At 48.4% G+C, this 12,489-nt stretch overlaps 1 protein-coding gene across 12 annotated transcripts in view; it reads right to left on the reverse strand.

Moving 5' to 3' along the window:
• Positions 1 to 12,489, reverse strand: part of RAPGEF1 (Rap guanine nucleotide exchange factor 1) — a 75,993-nt gene that overhangs the window by 9,938 nt on the left and 53,566 nt on the right. For 4 of the 12 annotated variants that reach the window (XM_031556208.1, XM_031556207.1, XM_031556209.1 and 1 more), the window contains exons 12-16: positions 6,153 to 6,452; positions 4,972 to 5,064; positions 3,305 to 3,393; positions 1,866 to 1,977; positions 471 to 546 (exon numbers count right to left, since the gene is read on the reverse strand). In XM_031556208.1, coding sequence (XP_031412068.1) covers positions 471 to 546; positions 1,866 to 1,977; positions 3,305 to 3,393; positions 4,972 to 5,064; positions 6,153 to 6,452 — 670 coding nt within the window. The remainder of the gene's footprint in view (positions 1 to 470; positions 547 to 1,865; positions 1,978 to 3,304; positions 3,394 to 4,971; positions 5,065 to 6,152; positions 6,453 to 12,489) is intronic. The other 8 variants (XM_010720925.3, XM_010720924.3, XM_010720927.3 and 5 more) reach the window with 4 other exon arrangements.

Below are 12,489 nucleotides of genomic sequence, written 5' to 3' on the forward strand. Positions count from 1 at the left end.
ACATGCAGTAAATTCCCCTCCCTGCCCTGGTCTAGGTGTAGTGGTACAGAGCTGGATAAGGAAGTGAGGCAGTGAGGAGGGGGTGGCAGCAGTGCCAGTGGGCTGCCTGATGGCCACGGGTACAAGAGCCCCCATCTCTTCTGCACTTTCAGAAGAGGACATCTGCTCTCAGCAGACCTGGAGAAACCATGGCAGCAGTTTCACTGGCTCCAGAGCCATGAGGAGTTAATTCCAGCCCTGCTGTTAAATGGAATGACCAGGCGCTTATCCAGCTTACCTCTGTTTCACCAAAGATAAGCACAATCCCCCCCTGCAACTCAGGGGATGATTGATTAATGCAGAGTTCTCCTCCCTGGTCCAGCAGCAAGAGTCACATCGCAACTGCTCCCACCACAGAGATGCACAAGCCCAGCAGCAAAAGCCCACATCAGGTCATACTCCCCAGCTTTGTTTTGGGGCATCCTCTGTACCTTTCCTGTCAGTCTCCGTTGCATGCACCAACAAAATATCTCCAGATCCTCCGCGGACATCTGGCCCATCATCTCCCTGCAATGAGAACAGAAGTGCTTTACACACAATCCAAGCTCCCTTCTCTGGGGCTCAAACTCAGCACTAACTGGCAGAGCACACCCTGTTCCCGGCACTGTTTGGAGCTCAAGTTGGGACACGATCTCAAAGTGCTGGGCTAATCCTGGAATTTGAGTCAAACATTTGGTGTCCCAGATGAGGATCTGGGTCGATCACCACTCAGGGCCTCTGACTCCTTAAAACCAGGCTGTGAAGCACAGTGAAAGCTGAACCTTCTGGCCACAGAAGAACGAAGAGAAATATCCCAGACTCCCAAACGCTCCCAAAAGACCATTAACAGAGCAGCAGCTCTGTGTGAACTGTCTCAAAGTGCAGGATCATGTACCACAGTGGCTGCGGGGTGAGAGGTCGTGCATACAACTTGCACGCCCCTGGAAGATCAAAAACCTAGCAAGTTAATTCCCTAATCTGGAACTATTTGGCTGGAGGTCACCTGAAGCAATCCAATAACCAGGAGCAGAAGAACAGCCCTGCTAACTCCTTGACCCCTGCCTTATTGCTTTGAGAACACCCCTCTTTTAGCTCCTGCTATTCACAACTGAAAATATGCAGAACTGATCTATCAGTCAGTGAGTGGTTCCCACGCTGCAGGAAATGGGGTGCAGGAGCAGTACTATATTGTTTATAACACGCAGACCATAAAGGAAGAAGAAAAAAAGGAAGAAAAAAGTTAAGGGCTGACGCAGATCTGCTACTCCAAAAAGAACAGCAATCACTGTTGTCTTTTTGTGTGCTGTTTTTTTTAAAGTTGATGGAAATATTCCTGCAGGTCAGACTGGAATCATGCCTGCCTTCCCTTATCTAAGCCTGTTATTTTAATATGCAAAACACTGGAAAAAAACCCACAGACTTACAGCCATTGAGCAGCTATGTCTAAAATGTGAATTCAAGTGACCCTCTGGCAAGACGCATAGAATACTACTTACGGAATCAGCAATAGCTTTTCCTTCTCTCTCTCAGCTGCCCAAAGAACACTCCTAAAGTGTCAGTAAATGACAAATTCTTTCTATTGTTCAGGATAGCCCCTGATAAATCTGAAAGCTTCAAAAGCTTGTGTATTTCCTCAAGCTGCATGAAAAAACAGCTTGGCTGAAGAGCATAGTAAGCAACGGTGTCTGGGAATGCACCCAAGCCAAAAACGAAGTCATTTCTTACACTGGCTTCTCCATCAGTAATGCAATGTCCTGTTTGGGAAATCTGCTAACCAAGCCTTCAGAAAATCAGCTCTCAATAGAATATAAACCAAAGAACATGAACAATACCCTGAAGGAACCTACCTCTTGCTTCAGTGTTAACCTAGCCATAATTTCACTGTGGTCAATAAGGGAGAGCTCATCCACTTCTTCCTCCAACTGTGACGATTCCAAAGCATCTGGTGACTGCTGCTGCCTGTAAAAAAAACAGGCAAACAACCATCAGTGTCATCGCCCATCTGATGACAGAGGGATGCTGAGTCCACCTGAGCTCTCAGTGTACAGATCCTCACTAAGTAGCAGTAAGTACACAGAAGGCCTGGAGGTAAAGCTTTTGCAAACAAGCCTAAAGGTCTAGCAGTAATTCTGTTACTTTATGCACCTCTTGAAAGACAGACAAATCTTTAGGACCTGCCTGGATTTCTGGCAGAAAGGATTTTACTATGCCCTGCATGAATACACACTTTCACATCTCCTTAATTCACCAGATCATTAGTGCACACAAATCTAAGCCCTCCCTCAAATGCACAGAGACTAAACATGCTCCAAATGCTGCTACCACGGGCTGTGAACTGACAAAAAAAAAAAACTAAAAATAATATATACATATATATATATATATATATATACACACTCCTTCTGCAGGAAGATTTGGCATCCCGACCTACTTTTTGGGTGCACATTCACAGCCCGAGTTACTCCACAAACAGGTGCTCTTGCACCTGGGCACGTTCTCTATGCCTGCATTCATAAGAAAATGAAAACAGTGCACATCCCTTACAGCCTTCCCCAGGCACAGGTCAGAATTTGGTGCAACAATCTGCACTGAGCTTTTGCAGAGCGCTGCTGTATTGTCTCCTTCACTGCAGGGATTAAAACCCTCAAACCAACTGCAGAAAAAAGGAGGAGGGAAGTTGACTGTCACACACCAAACAATGCTGTTCTCTATTTTTGCCTTAGAAATGCAATTGAAGAGCAATCTCAAGCAGCAGGGAAGCACTCACTCCACTCCTACTGAAGCCCATCTGTTACAGCCTGCACCTCTTCATTTACATAGGCAAATGATAGCTAAGAGCATTAGAAGGGATATAAAGGCTCCTGCTCTGGGGCCTCTGCCAGCCTTTAACTAGCAGGGTTAGGAAGAAATTCCCTTCTTGAAGACTATTTCCCAGCAGTGACACAGACTTTTTTCACGTTTCCCTGGAAGCAGGAGGGAGCAGCCAGTGTCTATGACAGGACTGCCAATTAGATGGCCTTGCAATGACGAACACAGGCTGCATTAACCCCTACTGGCTCGCTGAGTTAAGTAATGACATCTTGCCTTGATCCTCCTTCGGCAGTAGGATCTCACTGCTCTGCCACTGTGCAAAAAAACCCAACTGAGTAGGCTTAAAATCTGAAGGGCTGAGGGCAGAAGAGGCGGCCACAATGAGCACTAGCAGAGGGAAGGGAGAGAGGAACATTGCTGGTGTTCTGCACACCTCCAGGCAGGGAAGCAGCTGTAACAGGGGAGCCAGGCTCACCTCTCAGCACCATCTTTGCCTTCCTTCCCCATGGCACTGCTGTTTGAAGTGGAGTCTTTGGAATGGCCGTCTTTGACAGAGGGAGATTCCTGCAAAGAGAAGGAAGTTTTTCATTTTTGTCCTGGATCCTGCACCACAGCCAAGCCTGCATCTACAGTCTTACTGCCTCTAAATGGCTCTTTACTGTAAATTCCTTCAGAGCAGTTAAAGATTGATGCAAGTTAATGCCAAATGCCAGGAAAACACAGAAGTTAATTAGATAGGAAATTTGGGACCATCTCTGGAGACTAGTGTAATTAGTATTGTTTGCCTTTAACATTGTGAAACGATGCTGAAAGTTACAACACAAGTCAGCTGCTGTCTTGAATTTTAACCCTCTCATTGCTTTTTTTTTTTTCCCAGCCCTTACTGTTGAAATACATTTCCCTTCTGCTTTAATCAGAATGGACACAGCCAGCTCCAAGCTCTCCAGTTTCAGTTCCCCTCTCAGTTACAGCCCCCAGAAGACCAGACTGCCCTAGGGGAAAGGGGGGGGCAATGTGCCTTTCCTACTCCCTTCTCCTCCATCAGAAGAACTCACACAATGATGGAACGTTTCCACTTCACAATTCATGGCTGTGGAAATGAGGCTAATGCAAACAAGCAGAACCACCCGAACACAGCATGGAACAGCAGGTGGACAGCTCAGAGCAAATAGAGTTGCAGCACTTTAAATTAGCCATTTATTAAAGAGAGAAACAGCCATGAATGGCAAATGGGGATATTAATCTAACAGTGCTGGAGTTCAGAATTATTTGACATCATGCAAAGTGGACCTTGGACATTCCATCTACTGAACTGACAGGACTGAAAGACCTCTACCCTGCTCAGCTTTGGTGGGGAAGGTGCACCAGGGAGCTGAGATTTGCCAGTGAATGTGGAATTTCTCTAGGCTGCATCTATCTGTAAAGTCCTTTGCTTCCAAGTTAAGAATCAGTCAGTGATTGCCCAGAGGGCTGGGGCTGCCTCGTGAAGGGGAATGATGGGAGCACTGTCTCCTTGGATATTTAATGCCAGCAGGGATAAAGGTTTTGGAAACATCCTGCAGATGGACCACTCTAGGTGAGGGCTGGCAAAAGGAGCAGCACAGAGCTCTGAGGTGACACAGCAGGAAGGTGGCACCTCCCTGCCATGGGGTACGGCCCCATCTCAAGGGAACAGCTCAGACAGGAGGCCGGAGTGAAGGAAGAAGCAGTGCGTGGTTACGGTGCTGCTGATCAATCATTTTGTACCCAAGGGGGGAAGGAAAAATAAGAATTAAAAAAGGGGAGCACAAGGCTTTATTTATTGAAATAGGAAAGCCAAAGCGATTACAAGAGTAAACACAGACAGAAGACCGTGCTGGTCAGAGTGCAGCTCTCTAAAAGGGAACCTTACGCAAGCAGCTCCAAACAAACAGCAAAGCACAAACGGGCCAGGGAGGGAGGCAAAGCCATCCCTCCATCCTGCCGGGGCTCTCAGCACCAGAACAGGAGGCCACCGAAGCCTGCAGGCCAGGAGAGGGCAAGCGAAGGGACCACCAGCAAGGGGACCGGGCACCCCGGGGTGTGCAGGGGCCGGGCCACAGTGTGAGCTCAGCATGCACCAGGCAGCCCCTTCCCAGTGCGTGGCCTCTCCCGGTTACTTACTCCTCCAGAATGAGGGAGTTCCCCGTTGCTCTGGCCAGAGGAATACAGATTGACGTATTCACCCTCACCAGCCTCCTCACTGGCGTTTTCACTCTAGGGGAGACAGGATGAAAGGAAATACGTGACGGTGTCCCTGGGCAGCGTTGGCTGGTAGCAAGCACTTGTGCCCTGCGCTGCCGTCACCGAGGTGGCAGCCTGTCCTCCAGCTGCACGTTCCCAGAGGTGACCACACCGGAGTTCTCAAGGACTGTCCTGAAGGCCCTGAGCTGCAGCAGGACAGCAGCAGGCACTGCATAGCGAGAGCTGCTATGGGAGCTGTGCAGGTGCACGGTGCACATGAGGACATCCAGCGTGCAGCTGTTAAGCGTTCAGAGCCTGAGCACAAGCGCCATTCTGCGGCTGCCAGCCCTGAGGAGCCAGCCTGAGCCAGACTTGAGGGCTGCTGGGTGCTTACAAGGACCCGAGGCAACAAAGATGCAACAGCAAGGTCAGGTCTAAAAGGTGAAAAACGGATTTCTGTGGTCTATGTCCCTCTTCTAAGTATTGTGAAGAGGCGGAGTTGAGGCTCTGATCCCATCAACCGTAGGTTTTGCAACACACAGATGAGAAATTGCCTTGTAAATGAGGTGCTTAAAGAAGTAACCTGCCTACTGGTCTGCTAAACCAACCAGGGACCTTGAACTGAGGGAACAGCTTTCAGCCCAGCTCCAGCACTGCATTACACTTTGCACAGAGTGTCAGCACTACTGACAGCTGGGGACAGCAGGAGCCCACAGAAAAAAGTGGCTTATATAAGGAGAGTGCGGAGCTGAGCTAAGCCACTGCTCCTGGAGCTCACCAGGGACTCAGGGAGCAGGAGAGCAGAGATGCAGCTCCTGCAGGATGTGAAGCACTGCTGGGAGCCAACCTCGCAGAGCACTCCCTTACCCTCCTCTGATGTGTATCACAATTGCAGGAAGCTATAGCAACTTCTCTTCCTCTCCCCTTCACCAGCATTTGACATTTTGTTTCCAACCTCTCAAACCTGTGGGGTTGCTCAGATTTGCAGCCATCGTTTTTGTACAGAAAACTCTCTCTGCATTCACACGCAAGTTTGGAAACCAAATCGCAAGTATTAACACAAGTGACATTTCTTTAAAACAAAAACAAGCCCGGCCTTGCGTTAAGGTGCACACGATCACCTCTTTGGATAGTCTCACCGAAGGCGTCTGCAGAGAATCAGTGAGAGAGGTTTCAGAAGGAAGGCAGACAGGAGCACTCCCGTTAAAGCTGCTCTCCTGTGAAGAGGAGTTTGGCACATCCCCAGTGCTGGGAGACGGGCTGGCCGTGGCTGGCACTGCGAGGTCAGAGCTCGGAGACGGGTGGACGGGCGGAAAGGGTGCGGTGGAGCAGGAGGAGGAGGTAGAAGACAGGAAAGGAGCTACGGAGACTTGGTTGTGAGGCACAAAGTCCTGCGAGTAGGACCTAAACACAGACTTGTACTATGGGGACGCGGAGATGCACAACACAAAAACAAAGAAGATGGGAAAAGGAAGGAGACAGACAAGAGAAAAAGTGATTAGATCAGTGGCAGCTTAGCAGTGACAGCACAAGGTAATTCTAACAAAGGCACCTCTATGCCCAGAGGCAGCCCTGAACAGAGGCAGCCTTATTTTCTCTCCTCCACGTGTTAGAGCAGGAATTGTTACCTGGGCGGGCAAGTTTGATGGTGAGGTGAGCCCTTCCACGAACAGCAGCCCAGGGCAGGATGGTGGCAATGGGGTGGTCAGCACGGAGGGACACCTGGTGCTGCAGCAGTGAGCAACAGAGCACACCTGGACAGCACCAGACTGGCTGAAGGGATGCGAAGGTATACAGAAACCATGGCTGTGAGTGTGCTGGAAGCATCTCAGCAGGGAAAAGCACTCTGAGGGCTTACTGCTTTGCTGGGATTTTCCACTAGATCCCAATTTAAGATGCCGTTTGCTCCAGCCCTGTAATTTAACAGCTACTGTGTCAAGTCCGTTCCAGAATACACAGCTCACAGTGAGGGGTGACTGGATTGTGCCTTCAGAGCTACGCTGAAGGATAAAGGAGATTACAGCAGTAGATGCTTTTACTCCTTTCCATCTGAGAAATACTGGGAGTAAAAATGATAATTGCCCTCAGGAGCCCTGAATTCCTTATCAGACCAATCCTTTAATGCAGTGCCTCCAAGAGTCAGCTTGAAGTGATGAAAGGAGATCATCTACATAAAGCTTCATTTCACCATCTCCCCTAATCACCAGATTACTGTTCAGATAATATTAAGCAGTGTGCAGTGGGAGTATGCTGCGCCAAGAAAAACATGAGCAATCCTCTGCCTTTTAACATCTGGTGCTAGTAAGATTTGCCATCAGGGTGACTCCAAAACAAGAACAGAACACAGCTGACACCCACCAGAAAAATAAATAATGAAAAGACAACAATGCTAAACCTGCTGGAGGGGAGTTTATCTTAAAACTTGTAGAGCACAGTCACTAGTGAGATCTGAATTGTAGCCCTGTGGACTGAAGGAAGGAAAAACCGTGTCATCCCAAAGCCAGGCTGAAATACAGCTGTGGTGGTTGCTTGGAGCAATATCACAGAATCAGAGAATCATAGAATGGCCTGAGTTGAAAAGGACCACAATGCTCATGTAGTTTCAACCCCCTGCTATGTGCAGGGTTGCTAACCACCAGACCAGGCTGCCCAGAGCCACATCCAGCCTGGCCTTGAGTGCCTGCAGGGATGGGGCATCCACAACCTCCTTGGGCAACCTGTTCCAGTGCCTCACCACCTCTGAGTGAAAAACCTCTTGCACTACAGAGCTCCCAAGCAGCTCAGCTTGCTGAAAAGTGACAGAGTGAAAGCAGAAAGGGAAACAAAAGCAGGAATTGGAAAATTCAGGAGAATTGAATTAAATTGATAAAAACCAAAGCTCGGTCCATCACCTGCGCCTTACAGCAACACCCAGCTTGGCGGTGGTATTTTTCTCCCTTCTCTACAATATATAAGCTTAAAAATCTGAACTGAGAATTGCCTCAGGCTCCTAGCCTGGGAACAGAAGTTTCTCCACTGCAAGCAGGAAAGGAAATAAAGGTCAGAGGCCAGACTTTACCTTCTACCAGCTCAATCTCCAGCTCCCCTCCGTCGTGCTGCAGCTCTGGCAGCGCTCCCTGTGCACCCAGTGCAACTCATGGGCCATAATACAGAGGAGCAGAGGGAGATGCTTTGGAAAGAGGGCTTAAAAGACTACTGAAGAATAATCGAAATGCAAATCCCTACCGCATGCCTGTGGCTAAAAGGAGACCGGTGCTAGGGCAGGCTCCTCTCCCTTCCTGCCCATTTCTTCATGGCTGAGTAGCCCTGGCTCCAGGGACACCGTCTGCTTTTGGAGCTGCCTCAGTAACAATGACAAGTCTAATCTCTGTATTTACTTTCTGCCTGGATAAATGCTCTACATTTATTCATTTTCACTTGCATGGCACAAAACACTAAATCCCTCGTAAGACTCTGGGCTCATGACATCATCTTGGCTCAGCAGATTCATTATGCCTGCCCTGTCTCCCTGGTATTTCATGATCTCACTGGCGCTAATATGCCAACTAATGCCCCGAGTCCCAGGCTCATCCCCCAGAAAAAGAACAGGAGCAAAGTGGATGGAACACGTGCACCTCCCACCAACACACTGCAATGGCTCTCGAGAACTCGCTCAGCAATCTGCTGCCCCAGTGATGAGATCCAGCGTGACCCACAAACAATCATTAAATGATGCAGGCATGCTCTCAGCTCGCTGCTAAACGAAGGGAATGGCACAGAGAAGCCTTTGGTGTGCTGGCATTAATTAGCCAAGCTGTTCTCAACTTCCAGTCTCTCTGTACTGTTGCATCTCACAGAAAGCAGCCAGGAAGACCCCTCCTTCCTCCTGCTCAAGCAGCCCAGGAATTCCAGCTATGCAGCCATGCTGGGACAAGAGCCAAGAATGCAGCATACTTTGAAAGTGGAAAAACACCCTGCGGTGGAGATGAGGTCCATATGGCACCATTCCTGCTGTGCCCACCCAGCCCAGCCCAGCCGGCAGCTGCAGCAGGAATTGCTGCCATGGGGTCTGGGAGGTGCACCGCCCTGAGAAGCCCTATCATCCCATAAAAGCCAGGCTTATTTTGGGAGGGGAGAGTCCATTCAAGACAACTGTTGGAATGAAACCGGTCCTCTGCCCTCCACAAAATCAGAGGCAACAGTTTATCTTAGAAGCAAATCAGTGCCTGTTTTTTCTCTGTTTTTTGCAGGGTCAGCAAGGCCTCAGCTATGGCTGCACAACCTCCAACTCCATGACTTTGCTTTCAGTGAAGAACTTCAAAATAATCTTTGAGAAGCTAGAAAGCAACCAGATCCTTTGAGAAAAGACATTTTCCTCTTTCCAACTGCTGTTGGTCTCCCGTCATGAGGGATTCTGACCTGCAACAGCAAAAGGCCAGCACAGGGAAGAAGAGAGAGCAGGGAGAGATCCCTCCCCTCTCCCCACCGAAGCAGATTTATATAAAGCTCCATCACTTTGGAAGTATTTCCACAAGGAGTGCTCTGAGTTCAGAGCAATCTCCTGGGAGCAGCAGGAAGGCAGCTTGTCCAGACCTGACAGTTTACACACACTGAAAGCAGCGTGGCACACACAGCCCTTCCAGAGATGGCATCTTTCAACATCTTCAATTTGCTGCCTTTGACTGTTTGTTTCAGAACAGCCTTCCATCATTAACAGGGGCGTTACAGGATGCCCCAAAGGTCAACGACATTAGGAACGTTTATTTGGGTAAGATGGCAGGAGATAAACACTCTAACAGAAAACTTACTCAACATCCACTCGGCACTGGGATCAGGAAGAAAAGGTGTTTATAGGCAGTTGCTGATTGTAACAGCAATATGCATCCTAAATTCAGAGCTGAACTCAATCAAACGGCTGTCAGAGCATCTGCAGCATCAGCAGCCACAGTTCTTACCTTTTAAGCAAAGCCTTCTCTGTCACCCTACTGACTCCTGCCAAATTAATTGCGATCCTGCCAGACACTCCCAGATCAGATAGAGCATCCGACTCCCAAAACACAAAGCTATCAGAGGAAGGGATCAACCTTTTAGGTTTCCTCTGCTAATGCTGTTAAGAGAGAGACCTGGGCAGCGTGCCAGAACTGAGTGCCCAAATTCTAACAGGAGAGAACTATGTGCACAAAATACTGGGCATTGTATAAAGCTACACCCTAAGAATGTAATTACACAGACAACTATTGGAAAACACTTCCTATCTCATGACACAATTCTGGGCTTCCAGGTACTTTTGCTAATGAGGAAGGAAGTGCTCCTACAATGAATGGGTGGAAACACAAGCTGCCAGAGGAATGGCTTCAAGCGCTGCCACAGGAAAGGCAGCAACTCCTCCTGCTTGAATGCTTCTCAGCACAGCCTCTGACCTGGTCACACGGCTGGTCTTGCTATTTTTAAAGAATGGTCAGCACAGCAGATGGATGGATGAGGTTTTCTGTTCCCTTGGGAAAGGCTGTCCTGGCTTCTGTATGAGAAAATACAAAATCCAAACTTCTAATTAACTGGAATGCAGTGAAAATGGGTGGGGGGAATGAAAACATCTGCAAAACTTGCTCATCATGCTATCGTGCATCTCTCCTGAAACTATCAGAACTCAATCTGATCACAACTACAGCTTCAGCTCCTGTTTACCTTGTAAGCAATACCACCGTATCTAGCAGACAGATCTTGCAAAGGCAGAGCACGGAGATGAAGGCAAGGCTGCTAAAAAGTCAGCCAGACAGACACTGTGATATATGGCCTGGTCCCCCCAGGGGACTGCTTCCAGAGGCCTACACAAGGACAGGTAGTGTAAAATAAACATAAACCACAGGGGGAAGTGGCTTTCAGAAGCAGGATTTGGTGATGCTGGCACACAACAGCACTATTATCCCACATCAACCTGCAGTGGGAACAAACAGAAATGCAGAAGGAAAACAAAACAGGAAAGGCGAAACAATGCTTAACGCTCAAGAACTGGTTACATGGATGCAAAGATTTCATAGTGGCTCCCACCATCAAACCAATAAATGAGCCAAAACAACTCAGCCCCTGGTGAAGACTGGAGCTGCAGTCTGGGCAGCAAATGGAACCGAGCTACGAACAGAAGCCAGGCAGGGAAAACATGCAGAGCACATGTCTGAACGGCGAGCATCTTTAAGCACTTATCTGACCCGCCTCTTCTTGAACAGGCATTAATGCACACACACAAGAAAGAAAAGCAGTTGCTGTGAATTTTCTGTGCATTTTCTCAATCTGCTGAAGATATGTGGGAACAAGTGAAAGCAGAAGTGTTGAATTAAGAGTTTTCATAAGGAAATCACTTGCACTTTCTGTTGGAAGTGGGTGGCCAATTCGGCTCCCCAGAAGTTTACTGGAAATGGTTCTTAACGTAAAGGAAAACAAAACAGCATTTTGAGAAAGGTAAGATATTTCTCCACAGTGGAGGATACAGCCAGTTTTCCACTAGTGGTGGTTTCATGTCTCAGATGAACAAGTACAGCCCTTGTTTCAGCAAAGAAAACTTCCTTGCTGTAAGTGAATGAAAGCCTTTCTGAAGTCTTTGGTGGAAAATGTGGAGAGATAGCAACGTATCTCAACTCCTGAGTGATTTTTTCTGTCAGTTCCCTGCTGCCAGGAAGCCAGGAGATTTGATTCCTGCCACTGGGACATCTGCCCAGCCACCTCCAGTCAACAGCACAAGGAGCTGAGAAAGGAGGGAGGTGATCTGTCGTAGAAAAACTACTGCAGACAGTTACCAAGGTGGACGCTTCCCTACTGCATCTCTTTCCCCACTGTCCAACAAAATAAAGCTGCTTTCAGAAGAGGTGGGAAGGTGGGAATCCCTACAATGCTCCTGACAGTACAACCCAGTTGTCCCAGTAATGCAAGATTTGATGGTGTGACAGTGGGGAAGATGATGCTGTACTTCCTTACAGTACCAGCCCATGCTATGGATGTGACCCTTGCTGCCACAGAAGCCAGATGTGAATAAGAGCTGATGAATGCCAGACCCAACCTGCCAAACCGACAGGGTCTGATCCAGTCGTTCAGGACCTGCCTCAATCCAATACGAGCTATTACCTGTGAGACAATTTCCCACAAAGAAGGGAAAAGAATGATCAGTGGGCAGACAGAACAGTGGTGGCTCCTGGACTGCAGCAGTGGCTGCAGCTCTGATGGGAAAGAAAAACAAGTCAGGATTCTGGAAAATAAATTCATAAATCACAAATTAAAAGTAAAGAACCCTGTCTGAAACAATGGTTTTAAGCTCTGTGGAACAACAGAAAGGAGCCAGCCCTTTGTGCACAGACATAGCGGGCTAACATGCAAACCCTGCCGTAGGCTCAAGCCTTCCTGCTGCCTTCACGTGGACAGACTGGCACAGAGCTAGTGGGGCTGCCCCTGCTGTCCATCTCCACTGATGATCTGGGTATGCAGAAAGGC

The sequence above is a fragment of the Meleagris gallopavo genome, chromosome 19 (assembly GCF_000146605.3).
Source record: "Meleagris gallopavo isolate NT-WF06-2002-E0010 breed Aviagen turkey brand Nicholas breeding stock chromosome 19, Turkey_5.1, whole genome shotgun sequence".
Taxonomy (NCBI): Eukaryota; Metazoa; Chordata; class Aves; order Galliformes; family Phasianidae; genus Meleagris; species Meleagris gallopavo.